This window comes from Etheostoma spectabile, chromosome 3, assembly GCF_008692095.1.
Source record: "Etheostoma spectabile isolate EspeVRDwgs_2016 chromosome 3, UIUC_Espe_1.0, whole genome shotgun sequence".
NCBI lineage: Eukaryota > Metazoa > Chordata > Actinopteri > Perciformes > Percidae > Etheostoma > Etheostoma spectabile.
This window is the reverse complement of record NC_045735.1, coordinates 2,155,881-2,168,475: the sequence shown is the minus strand read 5'-3', so window position 1 is coordinate 2,168,475 and position 12,595 is coordinate 2,155,881. Positions and strand designations below refer to the sequence as shown.

General features: G+C 40.6%; 2 protein-coding genes across 4 annotated transcripts in view; both read left to right on the top strand.

The window, feature by feature from the left end:
- tyw1 (tRNA-yW synthesizing protein 1 homolog (S. cerevisiae)) overlaps positions 1-9,431 on the top strand; it is a 68,872-nt gene extending 59,441 nt beyond the window's left edge. The window contains exon 17 of the mRNA XM_032512054.1: positions 9,416-9,431. The gene's annotated coding sequence lies outside the window, so the exon portion shown is untranslated. The remainder of the gene's footprint in view (positions 1-9,415) is intronic.
- caln1 (calneuron 1) overlaps positions 1-12,595 on the top strand; it is an 84,015-nt gene that overhangs the window by 9,347 nt on the left and 62,073 nt on the right. The window contains exon 2 of one of the 3 annotated variants that reach the window (XM_032512089.1): positions 7,534-7,737. Coding sequence is in view for 1 of the 3 variants with exons in the window: in XM_032512087.1 (XP_032367978.1) it covers positions 9,194-9,390 (197 nt within the window). In the remaining 2 variants the exon portion in view is untranslated. Of the gene's footprint in view, positions 1-7,189; positions 7,738-9,002; positions 9,391-12,595 lie in introns of those variants that run through there. The other 2 variants (XM_032512088.1, XM_032512087.1) reach the window with 2 other exon arrangements.

The following is a 12,595-nucleotide window of genomic DNA, read 5'->3' as shown; positions in this document are numbered from 1 at the left end:
ATTGATGAACGAACCAGAGGTAGGTTAGCCGGCAAGAAGCCAGGGCGGCCTGTGAGCTGAATTGCACTGAGCTGATTATTATCCATCCCACAGACTGACTGAAATACTCGATTTAGGTCTAGGTGATAGCTTTTTGTATTGACCCTTAACTGAAAAGCTGTTGATGCCACTTGTTTAATACACAGGTGTGTCATGTTTTCTGCAGGGTGGCAAACCTGGGGTTTGTGAGCCGCTTTCGGTTCTTTGCCTGCTCCTGTGAGTCTCTTACTGAGCGGCTGGGTTAAAAAAAATATTAAAAAATATATATATAAAAAATAAATATACTGTTTGTATGAGACCCTTTCGCGTTTCGTATCACGTCGGTCGGTAACATCATAGGACAATATCTATGTGGACTGTTTAAGCGGTGTTGCTGTAGCTAGCTGTATGGTTTATTGACAATGCAAGGTAGGTGCTGCTAGTGAGTGAGTGAATAATGGCGGAGTCAGGAAGGAAAAGTAAAGCTAAGCACAAATATGAGGAGGAGCACAGGACATTTTTATATAAGTGGGAGGAACTGTATTTTTTGTGGAACAAAATGGGAAGCCTTTCTGCTTGATTTGTGAGATTTTGCTATCGCATTTTAGCTAGCTAGCTAAAGCATCAAACCTGGAGCGCCAATTCATCTCACTCCATGCTAACATCGCCCGGGATTTCCACAAAGTTAGTGAACTTTGCAAGCACATGGTAAACACGTTGAAACGGCAGTCAGAGAAGCAGCTTTTAAAAAAATCGGATCAGTTAGCATGGAACATTTCCTGTGCAAAAAAAGCCATACAGTGAAGGGGACTTTGTGAAGACATGTCTCAAAGATGTCATCGCTGTCCCTGTGCCTGAAAATGACAATTTCAAATGGTCTGCGTCAGACCTGCAGCTGTCACGGCACACAGTTTAACAGATGATATTGGATATTAACAACTCCATTGAAACACAGTTACATACGGACCTTGTGAAATACCTGTATTTCAGCATTGCTTTGGATGAGAGTTGTGACATTCAATATAAGCCTCAGTTGGCAATATTTGTACGGTCTGTGTCAGACGACTGCACAATTAAGGAAGAGCTGCTTGACATTGTGTCGTTAAATGACAGCACCAGTAGCATCGACCTGAAAGAGACACTCATGACTGTTGCTGAGAAGGCAGATTTGCAGTTGTCTAAACTGACAGCAATAACCACACACGGTGCACCAGCTATGTTAGGAGCTGCAAATGGCCTTGTTGGGCTGTGTAAAGCTGACGACCGTTTCCCGGATTTTTGGGCATTTCACTGCCTCATCTATCAAGAGCATCTGGTGTCTAAGAAGCTGAACTTGGACCATGTTGAAACCAGTGCTAGAAATTGTGATTTTTTTTTTTTTTTTGGGCTCTTTATGCTGGACTGGTTAGCCACCCCTGGTCTTTTATAAAGCACATTACAGAGTCATAGTAGTGTGCATATGTGTATGCACACTGCCACTGATGGAAGGTCGATGCAATGGGAACTGTTTGTTCTGCACATTTTTAGCCACACATCAGGGGATCACAACGGTTTCCTGGCGCAGGTAATTCACAGGGAAATAAAACCAAAGTTCACAATTGTAGGCACTCAGAATCCAACCTGGTCTGGTTTTACTGTGGTAATTGAATAAATGAAACGTCCACTAATCAGGAATCAAATGACAGTTTGGAACGTGAAAGTGTTGCTTGTAATGATAAACCCGCTGTACGTTGCATAGCCAGCACCAAACTGCAGACAGACTGCAGTAAGGGATGAGCTAGTGCAAAAATCTTAACTTGTAACTGAAGCTGTCCGAGGAATGTAGTGGAGTAAAAAGTAAAAGTTTTCTCTCTGAGATGTAGTGGAGTAGAAGTAGAAGTGGCATGAAAAGAAAAGACTCAAGTAAAGTACAAGTACCTCACATTTGTACTTAAGTACAGTACTTCAGTATATGTACTTAGTTACATTCCACCACTGAATGTCATCACTAAACAAGCTAACTGCTATACATGTTACTTTGATCTGTAAGTTTACTCCAAATGTAGAAAGCCATTGATGAATTATTATTTAAAAATGCTCTTTCATTACAATGCAAATCTGTGAACAGAAAGTATTTGTTAAACTCTCATTAGTCAGCATAAGGCATTAATATCAGTCTGGTAGGAACAACATGTTTGCATAATGAATCTGTCTTTGATCTTCAGTGTGCTGTGCTACAAATTTACCTGCATCCTTTTCTTTGTTCCTGCCGTGATTAAGTTTCCTTTTGGGATCAATAAGGTGCTAGTCACCTTTTTATTTCCTCTATGTGTGCCACTGACATTGCTACACTAGATTTAATAATTTATTTTCCACTGGAGCTTTTGCGTGCGTGTATGGTTTGTAGATAGCCGTCAGTCTTTAACACTGTGAAGCTCTGCACATGGACTCAGTGTTAACCACATGATCACTCAGAGAGCACAGATGCCTCACATTTGGTTGTCCGGAGAAAACTGTGTGTACTGTACTGCGTGCTCTACGTCTGTGAGCAGCGAGCTTGGCAGATATATGATTGACCAAATATAGGAGCAGAAGGAATGTGTGAATATGAGCACTTTTCACCAGGCGTGATGAAAGTAAAGGAAATGTCAATATACTAAAGACTCCTGCTGGTGTCAGCAGGCAGTCATCTAAGATACCGTTACAAAATCCTCTGAAACATTTCATTGTGGATCGCTATTGTTGCAGCATACAGACGAAGTCGCTGACATTTTCTGCTAAATGTATTCTGAGCTCTTGCAACATGTTAAAAGGCTACTGTCAATCGACACACACAGACACACACACTTCTGTAGGCCATGCAATTCAACATAGGATAAAGGTCATGATTCAGAATAGAAACAGCACTTGTGAGAAATGACTGGATTGATTGAAGGAGTACTTACCATATACAGTATCTTCCAGCTGTTTGTGTATTTTTGTGTGTGCGTGTATGTTGGGGAATGACCCCCACGGCTCAGCCCAGACTCAAGTATTGGGATCATTATGTTTTTGAAAAATATGCGCATTGCAGGGGCGAAGCTGTGGCCTCTGGTGCTCCAGTTCCGAATGTTTTATTAAAAGCCCTGAATCTTTTAGGTAGACTTTACTGCCTTTCAGAAGCTTTAGCAAGTTCCGTTTGAAAAACAGAGTAAAACTAGATACTGTATTAGTGCGATATGTAGCTAAATAACGCTCCAAAGTTAGGCTTAATTTTGATGAGGGAAAAACTGGCATTGCCATTTTCAAAGGGGTGCCTTGACCTCTCACCTCCAGATAGCTGAATAAAAAATGGGTTCTATGGGTACCCTGAGTCTCCCTTTTACAGTCATGCTCACATTATTCACATTATTGCTGTAACACTGTAATTTACCATTTTTTTGGGATCAATAAATATCTATCAATCCATCTATCTATCTATTATAATCCAATGCAGGTTTTCCTTGGCAATTATCACAGATAGTTTAAAGATTTTTAGGCATTCTATTATCAAATTGCTCGAAAAAATAATGCAAATAGCTGCCGTAAATGGGGAAATAAAATCTCCCAGAGGGAGCATGCCCTCGGGTCCCCCTAAGTTTTGGCTAAGCCTCAAATGTTTACAACATGTGGCTCTGCAAATGGCACAGTGGGTTTAGTATTTGTCTTTTAACTAATTAATTCTCCATCCTCAGGCAGTTAAGTCTAACTGGATGAAGATAGGGTGAATAGTAACCTGTGTTACAATGTCTCACTGGACTTTAAAGATCTGCACTTGTTATCTTGGACTTTTATATTTGACTTTTGTATTTGCACTCTTCCCACTTTGTATTGCAACTGCTCCACAGCAATTTCCCTCTGGATAGATACAAAGTTATCTTATCTAATATTACACCACTGCACTCGCTGAAAGGCCAAATTCACAGAAAGGACAGAAATATGAAATAATAGAAATTCCGAGTTCAACAGAGATACAAGTCCAGTTTATATAACAAGACCAACTAAATAAGTAGAAAAAGTCCTGAGACGTTGGTCCATGAACACATCTGACAGCATTTCTGCTCCCAAAATGCTTGAAATGCTGCAAACCAGAAGGCTATTTGGTCCTTTCATATGTGCACCTTATTTGTGTAATTTTAAGAACACACCAACAGCTCTCTGTCTGCAAAGCCGAGCCCCGAGGTTTGTGGGTTTCTGCTGCTCTTAGTTTTTGGCAAATTATATTAAAAATATGTGACGAGGCAAAAACTGGCATGGCCAAGCATATTTTTATTATATTGCGCACTATTATATAGTACGCTATATGATAAAAATATGTATTCAAAAGGCTTTTGTGACCTTTGCATTTCTGGACCTACTTTGTTGTTTTCATGTGGATAAGTAATAGGTGAAAAAATAACATAACACTATGACATTTCAAAAATACAGCATAGTATGTCTAAAGTTAGGAAGAATTTTCCTTTTTAAGTCATTGCCATGGGCTACTGAGCCAGCAGGGGCAGCTAGACTGACGCGTGACTGCCTGAGGAGAGCTTTTCTTTTCTGAAGCTGCTGCAGTGGTGAAGACATCTACTGGCTTTTATTTACTTTGAAAAACAAGGAGTGGTTTGTGGCTAGAGGGCAATGTATGAGGACATCAACACGCATCTGAATAGAAATCTGAAGAAGATGTGGTTTTCTTACATATTACGTGCTTGTTTTCAGTTAGCAAATATACCTCAGTTTGTCTTTAAATAGAAACTTTGAATCATCTTAACAGACAAACTATGTTGTGCCTATACTGTAAACGATCGCTTAGTGTTTTACTGTACATAATCACATACATACATAGTCAGCGGTTGTTCTCCACAAAGCTTTCATTACACAAATGCAGTGATTTTGTTTCCGTCTGATGTCTCATCTATGTCAATGACAGTCACTAGATTTAAAAGATGATGCAATATCCACAGAGCAGGCAGTTGGAGCAGAGTCTTTGGACTGTGGGAGGAAACCAACACTGAACACTAAACTGCCCATAGTGTGAATTTTAGTGTGAATGTGTGTGACTGTGTGTGTGTGTGTGTGTGTGTGTGTGTGTGTGTGATGGACCAGCAACTTGTCCTGGGAATTCCCTGCTATTCGCCAATGCATGCCTGGAAAGGTTTAGGCCTCCATTACCTTACATGGGAATAAAGTAGCACAGAAAGCATTTATTGTTGTAGTAATGTTGCTGATTGACATTTAGTTGATTTTTCCCCGCTATCTACTGTATTACCAGTGTTTTAGGAACCAAGGTTGCTCTTAATGTTGACTTGGTCCTGGTTTTAGTTTTTCCTTGGTTCCTTGAACTCTTAAACTCTGTTTTGCACATAGGGATGATGCATTTTTCTTATGTGCTCTTATTTTTTCTGTATAATTACCATTCCATTATATTTCTACAATATCCTTGGCAAATGGTATCGTGATATTGTCAACTCAGGCAAATAAATGATCAGACCGGGTTTTCATTTGGATGTTTACTGATATTTCATGTGGGGAAAACCTAATAAAAGAAAGGGATGAAAGTAAAGCAACTAGTTTGGCTCACACACCACACATTGTCACAGCTTTGACAATGATCATTTAATGTTCACTGTGTGTGTATGCGTCACAATAGTGTTGGTTCAATTAAAAAAAAATATATATATATATATAGAAATCCTTCTATTTGTACCCTACAGAGATATTCAGCAGCCAGAAGCTTTGTAGTCCTCAGCAGCTTCAGGCGGTATCAATGACGACTTTCATTTCTTTGCAGCAAATCCAGAACAGACTTATTGACTCATTAGATTTCCTTTAGAAAAAGTTCGATGAAACCACAGCAGGAACAGAGACGCTGTGACTCATTCCATCGAGAACACACACACTCACACGCGTTCAGACATGCAGTCACACTAACACAGGCACATACACACGGCTCATGGTTATGAGCTTTCCAAGGCTGAACTGGGAAGGAACTGAGTACAGATTGAATATATAACACATTGTGTGTGTGTGTGTGTGTGTGTGTGTGTGTGTGTGTGTGTGTGTGTGTGTGTGTGTGTGTGTGTGTGTGTGTGTGTGTGTGTGTGTGTGTGTGTGTAAGTCTGTATGAAAGGAAAAGATCAGAATAGCTCACAGTGTTCCCAGCATAAAGCACACATGAAACCCAAACCTGATAAAACTGCTAAGGCTGCAAATTAATTCAAAGTTCGTTCTCTTAATTGCTTGAGTAATAATTTATCCCCATGTAGCAGAGAGAGTGTTGAGCTCAGGGTTGTTAAGTTGAATATGTTAGTCTAGTCTGCCTGTTATTGAATATGTATGTATATGTATATACAGTATATGTGTATGTATATATGTATATATCTGTGTGTATGTGTATATATATATATATATATGTATGTATTTATATGTGTATATATACATATACGTATATATACAGTATGAATATATGTATATATACCGTATATACGGTATATATATGTGTGTATATAGTACATATGTACATATGTATATACATCTGTACTGTATATATATGAATATATGTATATGTATATACTGTACATATATACATATGTGTATATATGTATGTATATATTTGTATATGTATGTATGTATGTATGTATATACTGTGTGTGTGTGTGTGTGTGTGTGTGTGTGTGTGTGTGTGTGTGTGTGTGTGTGTGTGTGTGTGTGTGTGTGTGTGTGTGTGTGTGTGTGTGTGTGAAAACTTAGCCCAGAAAAGTAGCCTATTTGTGAGTTTCATCAAGCTGACCAGAAAATAACGAAATTACCGGAAACTAAACGATTCCATTTTCGAAGATGTTTTTTACATTTTTTTTAAACCAAACTGTAGATAAAAAACGAGTTGTCTTTGATCAAATACAATAAGAAATAATAACTATTGGAATAAAACTAAAACGTTAATGTTTTCTGGGCACCAATTAGGGCATTATTTTGAAAGTTTTTACCGGAAAACAATCTTGTTTCGCGTACTTGACACAGGTTCACTTTTTAAAATGCAGAGCCGAAGAAGAGGCGGAATAACATTGTGAAAGAAATGTGCTCAGTTATTAGGCTATTTCTAAACGCTGCAGCATAGATTATAACGGTCTATGCGCTGCAGGTAGTTCCTCCGGTTAATAATGACACAATAAACCTATTAAGGCAATCAAATTTAAACGCAGCCAATCGCTGCTCTCCTTCTCGATTGCGTGTTGATTTGGGTTGGAGCATCTCTTGTGGTCACCGGTCTGCTCTCATCAATCCTTCCGACGCTCGACACATGCGCGTGGATCTGCAGTCCATGGATTTTTACTTTGAGTCAACGCTCTGTGCAAAGAAAGTTTTTTTTTTTGACTAGACTTAATTATCCGTGAACAAAACCGAATACGAGGTGGAATAAGAGAATAAATTATATTAAGGATGAGAGTTTGGTGAAAAGTGCAACTCAACTGAATGCGCGGGGCGCTGCTGCTGCTGGACTTCAAATCAGAAAAAAACACACACACAATCCAGCCGGTGTGACCTTTCGTCTTTTTACGATGGGAAAACATGACTGCACTGCTCTCCCAAAATAAAAAGGTACTAATAACACAACCAATCCGGATCGATCAACGAGGTTGATTGAGGGGTCCACCTCAAGTCTCTAAACTGGATCCTACTGCTTTCATCGATCAGCGGATTTGATTGATCCCCTTCAGTCACTTAACACCCTCAAAGGTAAGTTATGGGAATTGGACAATAAATTACCTTCATTGAATAGAAATGAATAGACTGGAGCTCATTAGCCTGTTGTTGTTTTGTTTTTTTCTGTCCGCATTAAATCACTAAGGGCTCTCCACAGGCCCACACCTGTTGTTGGGATCGGCTGACCTGCGGATGTCCGTCCACTCAGAGGAGTCTTTGTTCATATCTACCGTGCATGCTGTGGAGAATGATGATGAGAAATAAGATAAAAAATAAATAAAAATAATAATCTTTTTTTTTTTTTTTTGAACTTTTACTTGTTGTATATTGACATTCGCCATAGACTGGAACATGGCTAAATTGACTGATCCGGGTTTCATAAAGTTTTTAATTTTTAATACAGCTGATCTGGCTAAGATGAATCGTCTGGAAATATAGCCGTAGATATACAACTATCCCTCGTTTCCAGCACGCCATGCTGTTTTCAAACACAAATATAGGCTTTTATATTATTTTAAACCAACATCACTCACTCAGAAGACATCTGAGCAGACTGTGTCGAATAGGCTTCCGACACTAACGCCTGGTGATAGCTGTCGCACTGATGACGAGCCGGCAGCTAACATGAAGTGTGAGTGTGTGCGCGCGTGCACGCGTGCTGATCGACTTGAGCTGTGAACCGGTTCAGCAGAGCTCTCACTGTGGACCCCCCCCGCACTCCCACCCACCGTCACCATCCTCCCGTTGCGCAGCATCCAGTGCACACTGTTGCGCCACGCGGTGGCGCATGCTGTACGCATGGCGCGCTTTCCCGGAGATATGTTGCTGTCTGTGTGATGTGCCTTCCCAGTATCCCCATGTTGACCTGCAGAGCGCACTGTGAATAATTAGTTACTGGGATATAAAGGCTGTATCACCAACAGCTTCTCTTGTTTGTTCACCTTATCTGTCACTCTTGCTTTATACTTTCTTTTTCTTTATTGTGGGCTCCTGTTGGTCTGCCATTCCTTATTTGTCTCTGTCTACACCCTGTCTTTCTTCTATCTGTCTGTCTCAGAGTCTCTGCCTCTCTCTCTTTCTTGTTGCCTCTCTCCAGCCTCAACCTGTGTATATTGTGAGCACAGCTGCTGCTGCAGGCAGGCAGGACTGAGTCTGTCATTGGGACTCACTAATGAGACCTCCACTCTGTCTCCCCAATGTGGAGGAATGTTTGCACTGGAGAGTGAGTGAGAGAGCAAAAGGGGGAGAGAGGGAGTCACAGAGAGAGAGGGAGGGTGGGTGGGAGTGAGTGAGTGAGGAGCTAAGGAGTGGAGCATGAGAAGAGCTGTTGTACCTGCTGCTTTCACTGCTCAAATATTAACAACGGGTTTCTGGGAACCAATGCCGCTGCTCTGGGACAAGCCCAAACTGTGGAGGCAGCCGGGCTCAGTAGTTTGTGGACAGGCAGTCTGCCGCTGCTGCAGGAGGCACCGCTGCATCTAATAGTCTGATGGAAGCGGAGGTCATAGAGCCTGATCCACAGGCGATGGAGCTCACCGGGATGACGCCACCGGGGACACACTCGGAGGTAAACGGGGACTTGCCGGGCACCCCATACATGAGGGACGGGATGGTGGACGTGATGGAGAGTCCGGCGAGCGAGCCTGTTGTGCTGCAGTATCCTGCTGAGTACAGCCAGGAGTATGGGTAAGAATCAGCATGGGAGAAACAGAGAGAGAGAGAGTCTGTTGCTGCAGGCTGAAGCTGGTGATGTGTTCAGAGAGGGCGCACTTCTGTGGGACGCTCTCGTCTCTTTTCTCAGTTTGGAGAGCGTTTGACTCCTGTTTTGTTGTGATTGTTTGATGAATTGCCTTTGCACCCAGTTGGATGCATTTCTAGGCAGCCTGTGTGCCTCTGCTGCACAGTCCATAGCACTGGGAAGTCATTTAACCATAAATTGCTCTCCCAGAAGGTTCAGGCATGTCTTATCGATCCATAGTAATATTTTCCACCCTATTGTTTACATTACAGGGACAGGTTTTGTGGCATATTTGTTTCATAACTTGATTTTACACACCTTAGAGATAGATATGGTTGGATGATAAAAATCAGTTGGTTTTTAATCAATTGTAACCATGACTTGCTCGATGGAACTGCTCTGTTTTTACATCAATGATGGCACCTTATTGGTGTGTGCTGCAGCAGTGTATAGTGTTGTCAAAGGCTTACTGTGTTTACCCAGATCCATACTAGTGGACAGAGTCATCGGATGGCATCAAGCTACCTTACTACATGGAAACGCCACACTATCAATAAAATGAAAGTGTGACCCGAATACCTCACTTCTAATTTAATCTCAAGTTTATAGATTCTACAAAACCAATCTTCTTGGCTGTCATTTTCTAAACTAGCTGTTTTTAAATGACCATTTGGCTGTCTGTTCTGTAGCATTGATGTAAAAATGGTAAAACCACACTGAAAATTTTTAGCAAAAATTCTCTCTAAGCGTGAAAACTTTTGAAAGCATCTGCTAATGTGGCCACTACAAAATACATGATGTCACCAGAGGCGTCGGACTTGGGGGGAAAAAAGGGGACTGAGTACCCAGGGCCCTCATGTGAGGAGGGCCAAAAAAGATGAATAGCTGTGGATGCAGGGAGGGGCCCATAGGAAATGCCTTTCTACAAGACCCAGAATTTTGTCCTATGTCCCTGGATGTCACAGCAGGTATTGTTCTTTTCCTGTCACTTCTCTGACAGCAGAAAAAGATATTTGAACAACAGCAGACCAGATAACTGCCCTGTGTGATTCAGAGTGGATTTACCATATAGCAAAGCTCACCTTTCTTTTGTTTTTATAGTTTGGCAGTTTTCCTTGTGATGGGATGGAATGCCAATTTGTCAGTTTACATTGAAAGGGGAATTACATCCTGCTGGTAACTTGGTGTATTTAAACTATAGAACTGGTGTCTTTTCTCAACATATATCTTAAGACTTCCTCGTAAAGATGTCACTGTGTCATGATCCTCTTTAGAAAGTTGATTTTGTGGCCGAACGGAGTGTCTGCTGTCGGTACACAATGTTCTGCTTGCGTCCCGTCATTATCGGCCCATTGCTATTGGCTGTATTTCTGCAGGGTCGGATGTGAGAAATTGCCATCTGGCTTCCTTGTCATGCAGAAAGCTTTGAATAAAGCAGTTCTCTTTTCAACAGGTTTCACAATCTTTAAGAGTCAAGACACCGAACTGAGGGCTGGTTTGGGACTCTACTGTGGTCGTGGGTTGAACATTCATTTGCTCGCAGGATTGATGGCATGTAGTTATATATTATAAAGTTTCAAAAGAAGATCAATGTGTACATATACTGTTTACGGTCAGGCATACAAATTCCACTTGGACAAAAATCTTCTAATTGGTGATTACTGCTCTGCATTTTAAAAGGACAAGATGAAATCCTCTTTAAGAATTATTTTTATTATTGTAACAGTTTGCCTAATCACATGAGAAATATCAAGTGTAGGTCTCTGTGAGACATTGCCTGTTTCTGGACAATTGATAGATTCTTATGACATAAATATTCATCACCCTATAGGGAGGTGCAACATGTTTGAATTGTAGGGCTAAGACTATTCATCAATCATTTCCTTGACAGAAAATTTAAGAAAAAGTATTTTGACAATCAATTCATTGGGTAAGTCATTTAACAAGCTAACACCAAAAACAAATGTCCAGATTATCCAATGTGATGATTATCTGCTTTATGAGTGTTTCCTTTATGTTGATTTTACCATGGCGGGCCGCCACGGTAACATTCCTGCCACCACGGTTTCAGAAACAAGGCTTTACAAAAGGCTGTCTATCAGCAGTGATTGTTAGGGTGCATGTCGGAGAGTAGCACAGACATGCGCTTCTCATCCCGAGCGGGCACGAACGCCACTCGCAAACTAGAAAAAAGAGACTGCTGCTGTCTGGTGGATAACTAGACTGTGAGATTGTGTGTGTCCGTCCTTGTGAACTGTCACGTATAACGTATGTTGTCAGTTCATTTAAGCCCGTTATTGTATTAGTCTATAGTTCTTGCAAATTTAAATTAAGTGAACTGGTGATTTTTGTTGTTTGTATTCTTTACCTGCTAGATAAATTGCACAAGGCTGTTGATTCGATAACGTGAATACACTTGCTCACGTTTGTATTTTATGTGCATTATTTACATGCTGAAGTAGTAAAATCATGTAATTAATAGCGGGTTTATTGTTATATATAATTCCTATGCATTGTGTATGGTAGCCTTTACAATGTTAATAATTTCTTTGCAGAACCACACACACAGAACCATACCAAAGCTACCCACGCCCCGTGTTTGGACTGTTGCTTGATCTTCATGAAGCATCAAAAGAGAGTTGTCTCCGTCCGTGTTTTAACAGACACACCTGGGGCGAAGTTAAAAACCAGAATCAGCTACAGTGAAGTTTAAAACACGGTCCTATTCTAGCCCTCGCTAACTGTAATATAATATAAATTGGAAATAGTCTATAGATGTAGTCATCTGGGGTTTGGTTTCCCTACAAAGAATTTCCTGTAAAATTGATCTTGCAGACTTGTTGTAGATGTTAAGCGCCCTATAGTTCTTCAAAAAAATACAGTTCAATCACAAGTGAAAATATGCCTCAAAGTGTCAGTTCCGTTTCATACGTAGGCAAGGCAAGGCAGCTTTATATGTATAGCACATTTCAGCAACAGGACAATTCAAAGGGCTTTACATAAAAACAATAAAAAATAAAAACAGATAAAACACAAGAATAAAAGTTATAGTGCAGTGTAAGATATTAAACATTAAAGAAATGAACAACCATTTAAAGAAAGGCAACATAAAAAAGAAAGGTCTTCAGCCTGGATTTCAAAGGCTGGGGGGGT